Source organism: Fusarium pseudograminearum, chromosome 2 (genome assembly GCF_000303195.2).
Source record: "Fusarium pseudograminearum CS3096 chromosome 2, whole genome shotgun sequence".
Classification (NCBI taxonomy): Eukaryota; Fungi; Ascomycota; class Sordariomycetes; order Hypocreales; family Nectriaceae; genus Fusarium; species Fusarium pseudograminearum.
This window is the reverse complement of record NC_031952.1, coordinates 8,396,136-8,414,561: the sequence shown is the minus strand read 5'-3', so window position 1 is coordinate 8,414,561 and position 18,426 is coordinate 8,396,136. Positions and strand designations below refer to the sequence as shown.

Here is an 18,426-nt window from a genome sequence, read left to right as displayed (position 1 = left end):
GGCTCTGGCTCTGGCTCTGGCTCTGGCTCTGGCTCTGGCTCTGGCTCTGGCTCTGGCTCTGGCTCAGGATCATCAGACTCTGGATCATCAGGTTCAGGATCAGGATCTAACGGATCGGGGCAAGGAAGTAGCTCTGGCAATGGAGGCTCTAACGGCAACGATGACGATGAAACTGGAAGCGGCGGCGTGCAAGGCAACGGATCTGGATCGCAAGATGATGACGGCGAAGGTGATGCCGACGGTGATTCATCTGGAAACGGCGCATCTTCAGGTTCAGGCAGTGCAAGTACCAATGGCAAAGGTAGCCAACCAGGAGCCAATTCGGACGGTAGCTCTGACAGTGGCGACTCAAGCGGCTCGAAAGGCGGCAATGGAGGTACACTGGGTGGAGGCGATCGCCCGGGGGATGAAGATCAGTCAAGTCGCAAGTCATCAGGTCGCAAGTCAAGCACTTCAAAACGTTCAACCTCGACTAAATCGCCAGTCGTGGTGACGAAACCCACAACATACACTACCACCTCCGGCAGCAAAGTCATCAAAATCACTTCCAATGTCGTTAAGACCCTCAGCGATAGCAAGTCATCTACCCGAAAATCTACAACCACCAAACGAACTACCAGTCTCAAGGGCAATCTAGAGGGCATGGGAAGTCGTAGTGCTGTGGGTGGTACAAGCTTCACAAGGCCTTCCAACAGTCGGTCTGCAAGCTCTAAACAGGCCTCCACCACCAACGGCAACGGGGACGCAGGTCAAGATCCTGCCGACTCTACAGTTTTGGCAAATACTTCACCAGAGGCGTCTCCAGGCCCAAGCACTAAGAGTACAAAGACTTCATCGTCCAAGTCAACTTTTTCTGGTTCGATAGACACGGCTGTTCGACCTGGTGGTAGTGGTATAAGTACAACAAGTCGCAAATCGACCGCGAGTTCCTCTCAGACCACAGAAGATTCGAGTAAAACTTCATCTAATGTCAATGGAGGCTCAGACAAGGCCGATACTTCTACATCAAAGACCAGATCCTCCACATCCACCGTTGGAAGCAAATCAACTTCGTCATCCACAAAATCTGGCCGGGGATCGAGCGGCTCAGTCGTTGCTTCATCGCGAGCATCAAGTTCTACATCTTCAACTGCGTCTCTCAAGGGCAATCCGGAAGACCTTGGGACCAGAACTGACGATACCGAGGAAAGCACAACTCAACGCAACACACGAAGTAGCTCAGTCACTACATCTTTAACATCCCGCTCTTCTACCACAAAGTCTAGCGGTACGACGTCGCCAAATGTGAACACCAGACCTGGCGGAGAAACAGCCGGCCAAGGATCGTCCACCTCCTCGAGGCCTTCTTCTTCTCAGACAACAACGAAGACTTCCACTACTACATCGAAGGAGGTAATCAATATTGACACATTGATTGGTTCGCAAAGTGTGGCAGAGTCTGATCGTGTACCACAAGGTGATGAAGAGACATCCACAGCTCGCAGGACAACAATCTCCTCAACTAGTAGCTCACGAGATGAAGAACAAGAGCCAGCGACTTCGACTGGGGAGTCAAGCCCTGATAGTGATACTACTTCACTATCTGATGAATCGACTGCTACGGCTCGTGATGGAGAAGGAGACGCTGACTCTTCTTCCACGAAGTCAGGTCTCACAGGAGAGCCTGCGGGAGGTCCAGGAAGAACAACTCTTGTCGACGACGAGGATCCTGAGCCTTCAACCGTTGTTTCTAATGGTGCGCCAATCGTTGCTGAACCGTCCAGCTCTGCTACATCCGACGATACAGACAGCGAGGAATCTTCCAGTGTCTCAGGTGATGTGCCTTCTGAGACTGGTGAAGATGACGATGCGGAAACCAGTGCCACTGATACAGCTACAGCTCAAGACCCTGATGCGGAAGAAACTGGCTCTGAGACACTGTCAGGCGGTGCTCAGGAGACTGAAGAGCCCGGTTCAGACGATGAGGGCACGAGTTTGATCACTCCTCAAATGCCAGTTCCCACTAGCCCATTACCTAGTACTGTCTCCGAAGATCGATCTCTTTCGGACGATGAGGATCCTGATGCTGAGACCGGGGACATTATCACTGATAACCCTACTGGCAGCGCAACGTCTGATCCCGATGCTTCGAATAGTGCTTCGAATGGCGAAGCATCAGAGACAGGTGACGATGATGCGGAAGAAACAAGCGCCACAGAGGCAAATGGGTCTGCAGTAACCAGTGCTACTGATGGCGCTGGCGACGGTGACGGCGATGTGGTAACTACTACCGATGCTGATGATGCAGGCGAGCCTGCGGAAACTAGTGATACCGATGGAGACGGGGATGGAGACTCGGCAACTGTTACTGTTACTGCTACTGCTACGGATGACTCTGAATCCAACACTGAAGATGGCAACCAGGCCACCACTGATGTGTCCGCAGGAATACCCGCAGACACTATCACAGAAGATGGCACCCAAACCACCGAAGAACCCGATGGAGACTTGTCAACAGTTACTTTCTTCCGAGCAGGTCGAGGACAATTCCGAACAACAGTATACATCCCACCTCAGGAGACTGGCGATCCTTGGACCGCAATCATCGAGACTCCAGTCTCTGAGACCCAATCTGAGGGAGCAACCGCTCACGGGGATGATGATACCCTTACTACTGCCCCTGCTATTACCGGAACAGCCAACATCACTCTCTTCAGAGGTGGTAGTATCAGGAGGACGTTTTACATGTCCCCCAGCGCTTCTGACCAACCTGGTACTGTTATCATAGAGACACCGACAGGCCCAATTCCATCCGCTACTGCATTTACCACAATCTTTAGTCCTGGAACTGGATCAGCTACAGTCACTATCTACTACCCACCCGATGATCCTGATGAGCCGGGTACATTTGTAATCGAGACTCCTGTGCCTGATACAGACGCTACTGGTAGTACAGACACCAGATCTGGCACCACTATCTTTACACAGGGTACTGGAACCGTTGCAACAACCATCTACCTCCCACCTGATGTCTCGGGAGATCCTGGTACATTTATTGTTGAGAATCCTGCCTCGGAGACTGATGATGAATCGTCTTCAGACGACGTCAACGAGGGCACGGACTCTGATGCAACAATCACACCGGCTCCCAGTGAAATTCCATCTCCTGGAGCCGAAGGTAATCTCACACTCTATAGATCTGGCGAAGAATCGACTCGCCAGACAATCTTCATTCCACCGACATCAAGTGGCGATCGATGGACAGTCATCATCGAGACTCCAGCTTCAGAGACCGAACTGGAAGAGACCGGGACTGCAGCAACTGTTCCTGGCTTCCAGACAACAATTGCGTCGGTTACTGGAACAGCCAATTTTACCATCTTCACAGCTGGTACTGCGACCACACGCAAGACGTCTTACATTGCACCGAAGACTTCAGGTGAACCAGGAACAATTGTCATCGAGACACCCGTTCCCGGAACCTCCAGTAGTGGTCTTACTGCCAACCCTGAAGCTCTTACAACTGGTGATGTTATTTCTGCCGAATCGACCACGACTGTCTTTGTTCAGGGTACTGGCACAAGGGCAACGACTTACTATGTTCCGCCCGCGGTTACTGGCAAACCTGGCACTCTCTACATTGAAGCACCTGCTACTGGCAGCTCTGATGAAAGCACAGAAACAGACCTGCCTCCTGGTGTTCTACCCAATGTTACTATCTCCAGTGGTGTTCCAGGGTCTGTCACTCGGACTGTGTATGTATCTCCCACTGCCTCGGGCGAAGCTGGGACTATTATTATTGAAGTACCCACCGGTGGCTCTGGCGACACTGATGACGATGGAGACATCATCTCGGCTGCCACTACAGTGACAAGCTTTAGAGGAGGGCCAGCTTCTGTTACCGTCACTAGTTATATCCCTCCCACAGTCTCTGGAGAGGCTGGAACACTCATCATTATCACGCCAACCGAAGGGTCTGGAGCCAATACCACTGGAGGCGAAGATGCGGCAGAGACTGACGATCCAAGTGATCCCGATGCTGATTCCATCTCAGCAACTACAACTACTACTATGTATCAAGATGGCCCTGGCTCGATAAGAAGTACCATCTATATCCCTCCTACTGCTTCTGATGAACCTGGAACTCTGATTATCGTCACCCCAACTGAGGGATCTGCCAGTACCACTGGCGACGAAGATGCGGAGGAGACGGACGATCCAAGTGATCCCGATGCTGATTCCATCTCAGCGACAACAACCTCCACCATATTTAGAGGTGGCCCGGCCTCAGTAACAATTACCAGTTATATTCCTCCTACCGCTTCCGATGAACCTGGCACTCTGATCATCGTAACACCAACCGAGGGATCTGAGGCTAGTACCACTGGTGATGAGGATGCGGAGGAGACTGGCGATTCAAATACAAATCTGATCTCAGCGACTAGAACTACTACTGTATTCCAAGGTGGTCCTGGCTCAGTAAGGAGTACCACTTATATCCCTCCTACTGCTTCGGATGAGCCTGGTACTCTAATCATCGTCACCCCAACTGAGGGGTCTGCAAGTACCACTGGGGATCTAAATACAGATCTCATATCAGCGACAACAACTACTACTGTGTACCAAGGTGGTCCTGGGTCGGTACGAAGCACCACTTACATCCCTCCTACGGCTTCAGATGAACCCGGCACTTTGATTATCGTCACACCAACCGGTGGTTCTGAAGCTAGTGCTACTGATGATGAAGATGCAGAAGAGACTGGAGACGCTTCTCAGACTGACTCCATCACCGACATAGATGTCATTGAGGCAACTGCCACCTTCACCAGCTTCAGAGGCGGCTCAGACTCAACCACCCGAACTACATACATCCCCCCTACTGCTTCAGGTGAAGCCGGGACACTCATCGTTGTAACACCCACATCGAATCCCGACAATGTGTCTGCTGGAATTACAGGCACAGAGGCAGGAAGTCCAACTGCTGTTATTACTTCTGGAGGTAACGTGACAATTTACAGCGGTGGCCCTGCTTTGTCGACGACGACTCGATATATTCCTGCTACTCTATCAGGGGATCAGGGCACCGTGGTTATTGAGACTCCAACATCTGGACCTCAGGCTACGGGTATCGGAAACGTTACCATTGTCACTGGCGGTCCTGCGACAGTCACGCAGACCATTTATATTCCTGCCATAGTCACCGACGAACCTGGTACTATTGTCATTGAGACCCCCACGTCTGGTGTTGATGAAGACATTATAACCAACAGCACGGTATACAGTGGAGTCTCAGCTACCGGTACCCGAACGGTCTATGTATCCCCGACAGCATCTGGCGAACCTTGGATTATCATTATCGAGACTCCCGCTGTCAAAGCACCTGAAAATGTCACTGTCTACACCGGCGTTTCAGCTACCGCTGCCACGACTCGATTCGTACCAGGTACAGACTCAGATGACATTGGCACGATCATCATTGAGACTCCTCTCGACAGCCCAACGTATGTGACCGTTTATACCGGCGGGCCAGGTACTGCTACTACGACTATATACTTGACACCAAGTGCTTCTGGAGACTCAACTACAATGGTTATCCAGACGCCTACACAGGGGGATGGAGACGCAGAGCCCAGCGACACTGGTGCAATCTCTGTTCCTGGAAATGTTACAGTGACGAGCGGTGGATCTGGTTCAGCTACAAGTACTATCTACGTTGCACCAACAGTATCAGGACAGGGCGAAACCATCATTGTTGAGTATCCAACAGGCGATACTGGTGATGATGATGCAATCACAATTGCTCCTACAGGTTCCGGCGGCAACTCTACTGTCATCCGTGGAGGCCCGGCTAGTGTCACCACAACTATATACATACCACCCACATCGTCCGGCGAAGGCGGAATTATCATCGTCGAGACACCTACGGAGGACGACGCAACAACAGGTGTACCTGAGACTGGAACGATCACAGATGAGCCTGGTGCAACTGGTCAACCTGGAAACACCACCGTCTTTAGTGAAGCTTCAGGAACAGCTACGGAGACCTTGTACTACCCTCCAGACGATCCAAGTGAGCCAGGCACTGTCGTTGTTGTAACTCCCAGCAGACCCACCGCCACTACAATCTACAGCGGTGGTCCAGTCACTTCTCTTCGGACTTTGTACATTTCTGCAACAGTCTCTGGAGAACTGGATACAGTACTCATCGAGACACCGGCCACTGGTGCTGAAGCCGAGACTTCGGAAGCTGCAAGTGGTCAGAGAACTACTACGATCTTCGGTGGTGGCTCAGGCTCAGCGACAAGAACAATAGTTATATCCGCCACCGTGTCGGGAGAGCCAGATACAGTTCTCATCGAGACCCCAACTGGCGCGGAAGTTGAAGCTACAACTATTACAAGAGGCGGCCCAGTTTCCGTTGCAACGACAGTCACCGTGCCTGGTGTATCGGGAGGACCAGATACTGTTTACGTGGAGACTCCAACAGTATCAGACGACGATGCAGCTTCTGAAACTGACGACGATCAAGTTGAAGCTACAACAATCACTAGGGGTGGCCCAGCGTCCGTCGCAACGACTATTACTGTTCCCGGTGTATCGGGAGGACCGGATATTGTTTACGTCGAGACACCAACCACATCACTTGATGATGCAGCTTCAGAGACCACTGACAGTGAAGTGGAAGCCACAACAATCACCGTAGGCGGGCCAGTGTCTGTTGGGACCACATACACTATCACAGGTGCGTCAGGAGAACCAGATACGGTATACGTGGAAACCCCAACTATGTCAGCCGACGACTCAACTGGCAGCAACGGTATTGATGCCACTACTATTACACGTGGTGGCCCAGTCTCGGTTGCGACAACAATCACTGTTCCTGGTGTTTCCGGCCAACCAGATATTGTTTATGTGGAAACCCCAACTACCGTAGCCGACAGCGCAGCTTCGGGCACTGATGATGACTTGGAGCCTACTACGATTACTAGAGGTGGTCCTGTATCAGAGGCAACGACCATTACCATCCCAGGTGCACCAGGGGAGCCAGACACGGTTTATGTTGAGACGCCAACTGCCCCAGCAGGTGGTAATGATGCTACCACAATCACTACAGGAGGACCTGTCTCAAAAGCAACAACGATTACTATCTCTGGTGTGTCAGGGGAGCCCGACACAGTGCTCGTTGAGACACCAACTGCCACAGACGGAGAGAATGAGGCGACTACAATCACAAGAGGTGGACCAGTCTCGGTAGCAACAACAATTACTATCCCAGGTGTGTCAGGCCAGCCCGATACAGTTCTTGTGGAGACACCAACTACTGAGGCCACTACAATTACTCGAGGTGGCCCAGTCTCAGCCGCTACAACAATCACCATTCCTGGTGAGCCTGGTGAACCAGACACTGTTGTCGTTGAGACGCCTGCGGAGTCCTCTCGAAGTGCTGTCGAGTATACAACTATCACGAGAGGCGGTTCTGTGACTGCTGCTACTACAGTTACGGTTCAGGGCATATCTGGCGGGCCCGACACGGTATTTATTCAGACGCCTACAGAGTCCCCCAGTGACACCGAACCTGAGTATACTACAATTACCAGAGGCAACACCGTCTCAGCTGCCACGACTATCACTATCCCTGGTGTTTCGGGCCAACCAGGCACTGTCGTTGTTGAGACGCCTGCAGAAACTACTAGAGATGGCGAGGTCGAGTATATTACCATCACCAGAGGCGGCTCCGTGACCGCTGCCACAACTGTTACGATTCCAGGAGTGTCTGGTGGACCCGATACCGTCTTCATCCAGACACCAACTGAACCAGCCGCTGGTAGTGGTGCGATTGAACCTTCAACCATAGTCACAGGTGGTCCTGTATCTGTTGCGACAACAATCACCATCCCAGGTGTATCAGGTGCTCCAGATACCATCCTTATCGAGACTCCGACAGGGTCTTCCGGCGAAGAGCCTTCAGTGACTGACAACGGAAGTGATGGAGAGACAATTGCCACCACAATCACCAGGGGAGCTGCAGTAACGGCTGCGACAACCCTCACCCTCACTGGTCAATCTGGTGAGCCAGGCACCGTTGTCGTAGAGACACCCATTGATGGCTCAGAAGATGAGGAGACCGCCACCGACACAGCTACAGGAGTTGTTGTCTCGCCTGAAGGTCGGCCGAATACTACAGTCTATATCGGCGGTCCTGTTAGTGTACCGCAGACAAGATATGTTTCAGCTACAGTCTCTGGTGAATTGGATACAGTAATCATTGAGACGCCGACTGCTGGCTCCAACGAAGAAGAGGTGGAGTACACTACTATATTCAGTGGTGGATCTGGCACTGCTATTAGAACTACGACACTTCAGCCTGATGATCCAGCTGAACTCGGTACGGTTATTGTCGTCACTCCCACGGGCGCCGAGGAAACTGGGGATGGGGTCACGTCCACCACAACAGACGACACTGAACAAGTCGAGTACACAACTATATTTAGTGGAGGATCTGGAACTGCTATTCGCACTACGACACTTCAGCCTGATGATCCCGATGACCTGGGAACGGTTATTATCGTGACTCCCACGGGCTCTGGAGAAACTACTACAGATGATGCCGAAGAAGTCGAGTATACAACCATATTTAGTAGCGGATCTGGAACCACCATTCGTACTACTACACTTCAGCCCGACTCTCCTGACGAACTGGATACCGTCATCGTTATCACTCCTACGGGCTCTGCAGACACTACCACAGATGACGCTGAAGAAATTGATTACACCACTATCTTTAGCGGTGGATCGGGAACTGCCATCAGAACTACGACACTTCAGCCTGATGACCCTAATGAACTAGGAACCGTCATCATCGTGACTCCCACTGGTGCTGGAGAGACCGCCACAGATGATGCCGACGAAGTTGAGTACACAACCATCTTCAGTGGCGGATCCGGAACAGCTACGCGCACTATAACGCTACAGCCTGACACTACTGGTGAACTGGGAACAGTCATTGTTGAGACTCCCACTGGGGCCGAGGTGACTGCCACAGATGATGCTGACGACATCGAATACACTACCATCTTCAGCGGTGGTCCGGTAACTGCTGCTACTACAAGGACATTGCAGCCTGATACTCCCGGCGAGCTTGGAACTGTTGTCGTCGAAACCCCTACCGCTTCAGATGAAGCCGACGATACTGAGTATACAACTATTTTCGCCGGTGGTCCTGGTACTGCTATTCGTACTATCACTCTCGAGCCAGACTCGCCAGGAGACCTTGTTACCGTTATCGTTGAGACACCTACAGGTTCTGACGACGACGCAGAGTACACAACCATCTTCAGTGGTGGCCCTGCGACAGCTACTCGCACTATTACCCTCGAACCCGACACGCCAGGAGATCTTGGTACTGTCATAATCGAGACACCTACTGCCACTGTCGATGAAATAGAGTATACTACTATTTTCAGTGGGGGATCAGCCACTGCCCGTCGCACAACCACCTTGTCCCCTGACTCCCCCGGAGACCTCGGTACTGTCATCATTGAAACACCTACAGGTTCTGGCGATGAAGAAGAGACAACAACAGCTGCCAGCCCTGCTGATGATGTTGAGTATACTACCATCTTCAGCGGCGGATCTGTTACAGCTCGTCGCACAATCACATTGCAGCCTGGCTCTCCAGGGGATCTCGGTACAGTTGTTATCGAGACTCCCACCTCAGCCGTCGATGAAGAAGCTCAGTACACAACCATTTTTGTCGGCGGTCCTGCGAATGTTCCTCGAACTACTACCATCCCCCCTGAATCATCGGGACAACTTGGTACTGTGGTTGTCGAGACACCGACTGGAGACAATGCGATTGAGTATACCACAATTTTCAGCGGTGGTCCCGTAACAGCGCCTCGAACGACAACACTTGCTCCTGGCTCGCCGGGAGACCTTGGTACAGTGATTGTTGAGACGCCTACAGGAGGCAACGAAGAAGAGGAGATCGAGTACACCACAATCTTCAGTGGAGGATCTGGAACAGCCTCTCGAACTATAACACTCGCTCCTGGGTCACCGGGAGATCTTGGTACAGTCATTGTTGAAACACCTACCAATGGTGAGGGCACAGCTGAGATCGAATACACTACTGTCTTCAGCGGCGGATCTGTGACTGCATCTCGCACAACAACCCTAGCTCCTGGCTCTCCAGGAGAACTCGGTACCGTTATTATCGAGACTCCAATTATCCGAGAGGGTACAGCTGCTGCTGATGACATCAGCTATACCACTGTCTTTAGCGGAGGACCTGTGACAGCCTCGCGGACAACCACTCTAGCTCCCGGGTCACCGGGAGACCTTGGCACGGTTATCATCGAGACACCAACGACTACAGCTGCTGGCGAGATTACTTATACGACCATCTTCAGTGGGGGTTCTGTGACGGCGTCTCGGACGACCACGCTGGCTCCTGGATCGCCAGGGGACCTTGGCACAGTTATCATTGAAACGCCAACTGCTACTACTACCAGTCAGGTCAGCTATACCACCATCTTCAGCGGAGGGCCTGTGACAGCCTCTCGAACGACTACTCTGGCGCCAGGTGCTCCTGGAGACCTAGGTACAGTTATTATTGAGACGCCAACGACTGCAGCCGCTGGTCAGATTACATATACCACCATCTTCAGTGGCGGATCCGTAACAGCATCTCGGACAACAACTTTAGCCCCTGGATCGCCGGGAGATCTTGGCACAGTCATCATTGAGACGCCAACGACTGCTGCTGAGATTAGGTACACAACCATCTTCAGTGGTGGATCTGCCACTGCTTCCAGGACTACTACACTAGCACCCGGAGCACCAGGCGATCTCGGCACCGTTATCATAGAAACCCCTACATCAGCCGTGGGTAGAAACACGACCATCTATAGCGGCGGATCTGGCTCAGTTGCGACAACTATATACTATCCTCCTGCGACAAATGATCCTGATAAGGTCGGCACAGTTGTGATTGAGACGCCTACACCCACTCCTACCCCAGCGCCAATCGTTCAGAACGTCACAAGAACCATTGGAGGTCCAGCTGGTATTACTACCACGATCTATTATTCCCCTGCAGCACCCAATGAACCTGGTACTGTTCTCATTCAAACCCCAACAACTACCATTGAGCCTGTTATCCAGAATGTCACGCGGACAATTGGAGGACCAGCTGGTATTACTACCACGATCTATTATTCCCCTGCAGCACCCAACGACCCTGGCACTGTTATCATCCAGACACCAACAACTACCATTGAACCAGTAATCCAGAACGTCACACGTACAATTGGAGGACCAGCTGGCATAACCACAACAATCTATTATTCCCCCGCCGCGCCGAACGAACCTGGAACTATCCTTATTCAAACCCCTACCACCACTCTTGTAGTACAAAACGTCACTCGCACAACAGGAGGTTCAGTAGCAACAACAATCTACCTCACTCCAGGCGCAGCAGGTGATCCAGGAACAGTCATCATCCAAACCCAAACTCCTCCAGCGGTAATCGTTCCTACAACAACGACCACAATCTTTAGAGCAGCTTCTAGCACGGCTACTGCTGGAACAACATTCTACATAGCGCCTGCAGCATCTGGAGACCCAGGTACCGTCATCATCGAGACTCTTGTTCCGTCTACTACATCTAGTAGTTCCACAAGTACCAGCATAGCAGCCACTGGCATGCCGACGTTTGACTGTAACGGATACGGGTACATCGTTGGAGGCTTGCTGACTCCAGGTCTGACGAGAGTCAACCTAGTCACGGGTGACAGAGCATTAATTAACCCCAGCGTGGGCAACGGTCTAGCTATTCAAGGCATCGGTTTCAACCCTACCGACAACTACATCTACGGCTTTATGTCAAGGGGTCTTATCCTTAGTGTTTTATGTCTTTTAACACCATGCCAGCAGATGCAACTTATCCGGATCGCCGCCAACGGTAATTGGGAGGCTCTGCCACTGTATCTCAAAACATCAGCGATCAGCATGGGTGATTTCGACAATACCGGCAAACTGTGGGTTTCTGAAAGCGGAGCCAAGTATTGGGCGATTGATCTTCTGAAAGGATCTTCCACCTTTGGAAAGGTGGCTACAGAAGGAACATCAATTACTCAAGGTCTCGTTACCGCCGTGGGTGACTGGAGCTACCTGCCCGGTATGGGTAACTATCTCTACTCGGTTCAGGCATCCGTTATTGGCAATGGTATCGTACGAACAAACGTTGTGCGCTGGTCAATCGATACAAAGACGTGGTTCACCTACAGAACCTACCCCAGCCTGCTCCTGACAGCCCTCAACTTGCTCTGGGGCGCTACTATAGCAGCGCCTAACAATGTGCTGTTTGCGCAAGAAAACCTTCTTGGGCAAACTTGGAGGTTCGATCTGAGTCCCGGAGTCACAGCTAATCCTGTGCCTATTCCTGGAGGCGCACTCTTGAACTTGAACGGTGATGGTGCCAAGTGTGCAAGCGGAGTTGTTTAGGCGATGGATTACGAGAGCGGCAAGATTGTTCATAAGCCGTGAGGATGGACGCATACACTGCCATGTTTTCCTTGAGTATGCATGCACACTGTCATATTTTCCTATGTCTTAGTCAAGCCATCTATGTATTCTCTATGTACTCGTTAGTTTATCAACAATTATTCCCTTTGTAATAATCTCAAGTCGCCTTTGCAGGTGTAGAAGCCAACGTAGCGGTGCTAGAGCAAACACAACCACCAGGCCACACGCTCGTCACAGGAGGTGCATTGCAAGTCGCTTCCGCAGTCCAAGAAGCAAACGTAGAAGTAGGCTCCTCAACCACGACGTCAGCCCTGACAAGAACGGGAATAATCTGACCAGTCGCAAGACGGAAAGGGCGATGGTTCAAAGCCTGGAGAAGCTTGGTAATCTCGCCAGAGTGGCTGCTGATGCTGATCCAAGCAGCACTGTCGCTGGTGAAAATGTCGTCCAGGGCTTCCTTGCTTCGCTCCAATTGGTGCTCGTCCGTCTCGCCCTTGACACCAGTCCAGAATGGGTCGTGCTCCTTGAATCCCTTCTCAAACTTGATCTTGGGGGTCAGAGAGCTGATGTACTTCTTGTTGCTGCGATGATCGCACGTGCGGATGCTAATACCCTCGCGCAAAAGTTCTTTGACCATGGGAACAAAAGGCTTGTCCTTGGGAAACTTGATGCCAGTGAAGGTTTCATGGGCGGTCTGGACGCAGCGCGCCAGAGGAGAAGCATAGTAGCTGTCGAAAAACGGCATACCCTCGTCTTCGAAGCGTGACTTGAAGTAAGCATTTGCTTTGTGAGACTCAGCAACGCCAGCGGGAGTGAGGAGGGCATCTTCCCAGACCGATGTACCGTTGCCAGGGAGAGGACCCCAGTAACACTGTATTTTACTGTCATTAATACAATCACCCGTCAGAAGTCTAGGGTAATGGTGACTTACGTTCCAGGCTGCCTTTCCGTAGTAAGCCTCGGCAGCGTTATGATAGCCCTCACCGTGTCGGCCCATGACTAGAACCTTGTATCGGGTTCTGTCGCGACTGGCATTACGGTTGAGATGCTTGACATATTGCTCGAAGCGCTCCCATTGCGTCTTGTAGCCTTTGCGTGGGTTCTTGGGGTCTGTAGGGTATGTGCGGTTCAAGAGACCAAAGTTCCAATCAGCCTGGATTGTCGGTTAGTATATGCACGAATTGAGTATCGGAAAGAAAGCCGTACATAGTCAAACGTGGTGGGATCGGTGGCAAGATCATCTTGCTTGAAGAAACCTTCGACAGAAGTATACTTGATCTCCTTGCCCTTTGCGAAATGCCAATCTGCGAGAACAGATGGAGCGAGGGTGAGTACGGCAGAGATAGTGGTGAACTTCATGATGAATTGTTGACGACGAAGAGTTCAATTGCCTCGGCTCGAATTGAGGAGAAGCATCTTATATACCTCAAAGACCTTGTCGTCGTTTAAGCTGCAGAGTATGATCGCGCGGTTTACCCCAATGGCTTGGCTTGACTACTGCGGTGGTGAACTTGACCTGTCCGGGGCATCTTGGCCCGAAGTAGTTCACGAACACGGTAAAGATCGGAGCCAATGGATCGGAAACGTGGAGGGCAGGGACCGAAGGTAGTGTGGAGAAATAGAGACCAGATGCAGGGACTAGGGGTTTAAGGGTGATGTATTTTGAGGATTCGGTGAGTATAACAAGTTAGATGGAATTATATCGCGTGGAATAGCAGTGGAATAAAGATAGCAAAATGTCGCGAGATGAAAAAGGTGAGCACGTGTGTTGAGGATAGACTCTTGTTTGGCAGATGACAACCAGGTAGCGGGATACTTTAGTTTAGTGCTACTGCTGCCCATAGGGTCACTGATAATGAACTGCAAAATAAACTCATCTGATCAATAAACTGTACCTGCATCCATCATATGATTACTTTACGTTTATTTGGTCTAGGTCAGGTGATTTAATTTACTAGGCTTAATAGAGTAAAATTACCTTTATATAAGAACCTATTAATCTTCTTTAAACTATAACCTATATATATACTATAAACCATACCTTTATTACTTTATTATTATTATAACCTTTATTTATTTATTTTTCTAGCTTATATTAATAAGTTAAAAAGCTAATTATTATAGTTTAAGTCTTTAATCTTATTAAGGAAGTCTTATTTTATCCTTAACTTTAGTAAACTATTATAAAGGATATAATTAAGTATTTATAATTTAGCTTTCTCACTTTATAATTAATAAAAATAATTACTATTATAAGACCTAATAGCTATAATTAAAGTATAGCTAAAGATAGCTACCTTAATATTTTAATAGTTAATTATATCTATAATAGCCTTAGCCTTTATATAGATAATATAATTATTATCTACAGAGGTAAGCTTAATTATATAGGTAAAGATAATAGTCTTTTTATAATAAGTAAGGTCTTATCTATAGAGAGCTAGTCTTTTAGTTAGTATTATATTTTATTTAATATAGGTATTAGTAATAGGGATTAAGGTAAGATAAGCTAAGTAAGCTAACTGATAAGTTAGATTTTAATGTTTTATTAGATATACTAGAAGAAAAAGGAGTAGGCTATTAAGTAGTGCTTTTCTATTATATAAGAATAAGGTTATTTTTATGCCCTAATTTTTATAACTCTTAATATAGGGAAGCGAAAGGTAAAATTGCCTTTTTAGTTATACTAACCACTAAAAGTACCTGCATCCATCAAAGAGCCTCATGCAACTCATGACGCAAGTTTGTGCCAATTGAGACACCTTCAAGGTACAATCAGGAGTTAAACTTTACAGTGGAGATGGAATATTCTACCGAGTCGTCACAGCTGTCGCATGCTGATCTTAGTTTACAATCATCCTCAAGCGAGTGTTTAAAGTATTGGATCATCTCTCTTTATTCACAGTCTTTTTATTTTACCCCTTTGTCACAGACTCTCATGTTTTTTTTTGTTGAATCCTCAAAGCATGGATCATAAATGAGATTGATTTACCCGCTGTGGGGGGTTATCATGTTTGCATGTGAAAGTGACCTTTTTGTGCAACTTTATTCCTGTTTCCCTATAACAATCCTACTGTGACTATAAATATGGATGTTAATGCACAAATAATACGGATTTTAATACGCAAATCCAAGCAACACGACAAGGCTAATCATGCCGAGCTGCCGAACTCATTAAAGTCACAGAAGGTCAAAGCCTAAACGGGCCAATCAGACCTCACTAAAACAGTTAATCTGGCTAAAACTCGTTAACCTCTGCCCCAACAGCTTCAGTTGAGTTACGTATCACCCTCAGCTGTCAAAGACCCCTATGTCACTGATAATTCTTGGAAAATACATCATAACTTGTTTTTATTCTTCTTCTATACTCGACATTCTTACTCTAGACTTCTCTTAAACACTATAGACTACATCTTTTAACTATTCCTTCATTTCTTCGCCACCATCATCACTATGGCTTCTATCGACCCCACTAACCCCTCCGTCCCTGTCGACCAAGATGCCCTCAATCTCGAGGGTGAACCAGCTCCTGAGCTTCTAGAAGGCCGAATCTGGGTCGATGGCTGCTTTGACTTTTTCCATCACGGTATTTACTCTCTCCTACCTCCATACAAACATCACCAAACACCCACTGACTCTCCCAGGCCACGCTGGTGCCATCGTCCAAGCTCGCCAATTAGGAAATGAGCTCTACGCCGGTGTTCACTCCGACGAGGCCATCCTCGCCAACAAGGGTCCTACAGTCATGACTCTAGCAGAACGGTAATCGCCTACTCTCAGCGACACTTTTTATACCATCGACTAACTGTTTTACTCCCAGAGTCGCTGCTACTGACGCCTGTCGCTGGGTCACCCGCTCCGTCGCCAACGCGCCCTACGTCACCTACCTCCCATACATCACCCACTACGGCTGTAAATACGTCGTCCACGGCGACGACATCACCTCCGATAGCGATGGCAACGACTGCTACCGATTCGTCAAGGAGGCCGGTCGTTTCAAGGTTGTCAAGCGCTCCCCTGGTATTTCGACCACCGACCTCGTAGGCCGCATGCTGCTCTGCACAAAGACGCACTTCATCAAGTCCCTCGAGAAGAAGCTCGCCGGCGTTGAAGGCCATGGCACTCCCGAAGAGCGCATCGTAGAAGGCCAAGAAATGATGGAGCGCATGAGGCTATACGCCACTGATGCCTCAGGAAAAGCACCCGGCGCCGAGGTGTTCTTCTGGACTGCGTCTCAGGAAGCCAAGTCAGAGGACGCCGACGAGGAGAGGGGCAGCTTCCGCCAGCTCATCGAAGGACCTGGTCCCAAGCCTGGACAACGCGTGGTGTACGTCGACGGAGGTTATGATCTCTTCTCCAGCGGTCACATCGAGTTTCTGCGCCAGGTTCTTCTGGCTGAGGAGGAGCTTGCGCGCAAGGAGGGTTGGTTCTCTGAGCAGGCTATCAACGAGCGAAAGGGCAAGGGCGAGGATTACCCCCCCGCGTATGTTGTTGTCGGCGTCCACGAAGACGAGGTCATCAACCAGTGGAAGGGCATCAACTACCCCATCATGAACATTTTCGAGCGCGGTCTCTGCGTTTTGCAATGCAAGGTAAGCATTCCCTTTCCCTACCTATCTAGAATACGATATACTAACAGAGTAACCCAGTACATCAACGCCGTCATCTTTGGCGCTCCCTTTTCTCCTACAAAGACTTACCTCACTACCCTCCCGCGCGGAACCCCAGACGCCGTCTACCACGGCCCGACATCCTTCATGCCCCTCACATACGACCCCTACACTGCGCCCAAAGCAATGGGCATCATGCGACAAGTCGGCACCCACGCTTTCTCTCATGTCAACGCAGGAGAGATTGTGCAGCGCATCCTGAGGAGTCGCGACATGTACGAGGCGCGACAGCGCGCCAAGGGTGTCAAGGCCGGCGCCGAAGCAGCAGCTCGCGACAGGGAGATTATGGAGGAGGAGCAGAAGCAGAGAGAGGCTGACAGGGCATGAATGAGTACCTGGTAATTAATTGTGGCGGACAAGCGGTCTAGATGGGGGGCTAATGGTCTTTCAACAGGCCGGCCCGGGAATTAAAAAAAAAAAAAAAAAAGGTAATCAGTTGATCATGATAGCCTACCTCTTTTAAAAAATGACGAGTCCTCGGCTTAAGTTGCATTGTCTGTAGTATCATGACACCAAAGCCACGCCTCCCACACCCTCTATTTACGAACCAGATGCAATGCAACCTTGTCAAAAACGTCTCGTACAGTACCGGCCTTCCTGTATAAGAAATAAGTTACCAATTGACGGAGAGCATGACCTCATGACAACCGACACAAGGCAATTGACGGTTAGCGGCGGACAGCGACACCAATTCCGCAGTTTGTTTTGTTATGCCAAGAATACCATACAGTGAAAAAAGGGGACGGCGATAAAGCAAGGTATTTTCTTTGTGTCAGAATTGATAGACAGGGATTCATTGGACACATGACTCTTTTGACGTTGTATTTCCTGATTGCCCATCTACCAATTGTTTGAAGCAATCATCTTTTTATCCGCGCCCTACGCCCTTGCAGTGGAGAAAAGGCTTGATCTGTCAATTGTATAGATTGGACGTAGCTACGGGTACAGTACGCAATATTCCGCGCTCGGAGGGGATACGTTTAGTTACACCGCAGAGTCATACAAGACACAGTCTACCCAAGGTACGTGGACCAGCTGATGGGTTGCGCATTTTCACTAGACATGCAGTGCGTGTAAGCGATCTCGATAAGCACCCAAATAGTTAGGTGTCAGTTTACAACAGAAGAGGAAAGTAATCAATCACTGTATCTACCTAGCCAACAGAGTTAGCAACGCCTCTACCATTGATATGTACAGTATCAATTGTCAATCATGGTTAAACTCTGCAACAAAAAAACCTTGCATAGAA

General features: G+C 49.8%; 3 protein-coding genes across 3 annotated transcripts, besides 4 other annotated features; 2 read left to right on the top strand and 1 right to left on the bottom strand.

Annotated features, from left to right (window-relative positions):
- Positions 1-67: 67 nt before the first annotated feature.
- On the top strand, positions 68-12,486 carry FPSE_10803 (uncharacterized protein; the record flags this gene model as incomplete). The annotated part of the gene is made up of 1 exon (XM_009263920.1): positions 68-12,486. A coding segment is annotated over one exon (12,419 nt), but the record flags the coding sequence as incomplete, so codon positions are not given.
- A 178-nt stretch (positions 12,487-12,664) lies between these two features.
- On the bottom strand, positions 12,665-13,866 carry FPSE_10804 (uncharacterized protein; the record flags this gene model as incomplete). The annotated part of the gene is made up of 3 exons (XM_009263921.1): positions 12,665-13,378; positions 13,439-13,660; positions 13,714-13,866. 3 exons carry the CDS (start codon positions 13,864-13,866, stop codon positions 12,665-12,667), a joined length of 1,089 nt encoding a protein of 362 aa, XP_009262196.1.
- Positions 13,867-14,549: 683 nt separating this feature from the next.
- Positions 14,550-14,592: a repeat region.
- A 139-nt stretch (positions 14,593-14,731) lies between these two features.
- Positions 14,732-14,763: a repeat region.
- Positions 14,764-14,963: 200 nt separating this feature from the next.
- Positions 14,964-14,984: a repeat region.
- A 976-nt stretch (positions 14,985-15,960) lies between these two features.
- FPSE_10805 (uncharacterized protein) lies at positions 15,961-17,504 on the top strand (the record flags this gene model as incomplete). The annotated part of the gene is made up of 4 exons (XM_009263922.1): positions 15,961-16,093; positions 16,152-16,269; positions 16,328-17,099; positions 17,157-17,504. The coding sequence occupies 4 exons, from the start codon at positions 15,961-15,963 to the stop codon at positions 17,502-17,504; spliced, it is 1,371 nt and encodes a 456-aa protein (XP_009262197.1).
- Positions 17,505-17,582: 78 nt separating this feature from the next.
- Positions 17,583-17,604: a repeat region.
- The last annotated feature ends 822 nt before the right edge of the window (positions 17,605-18,426 follow it).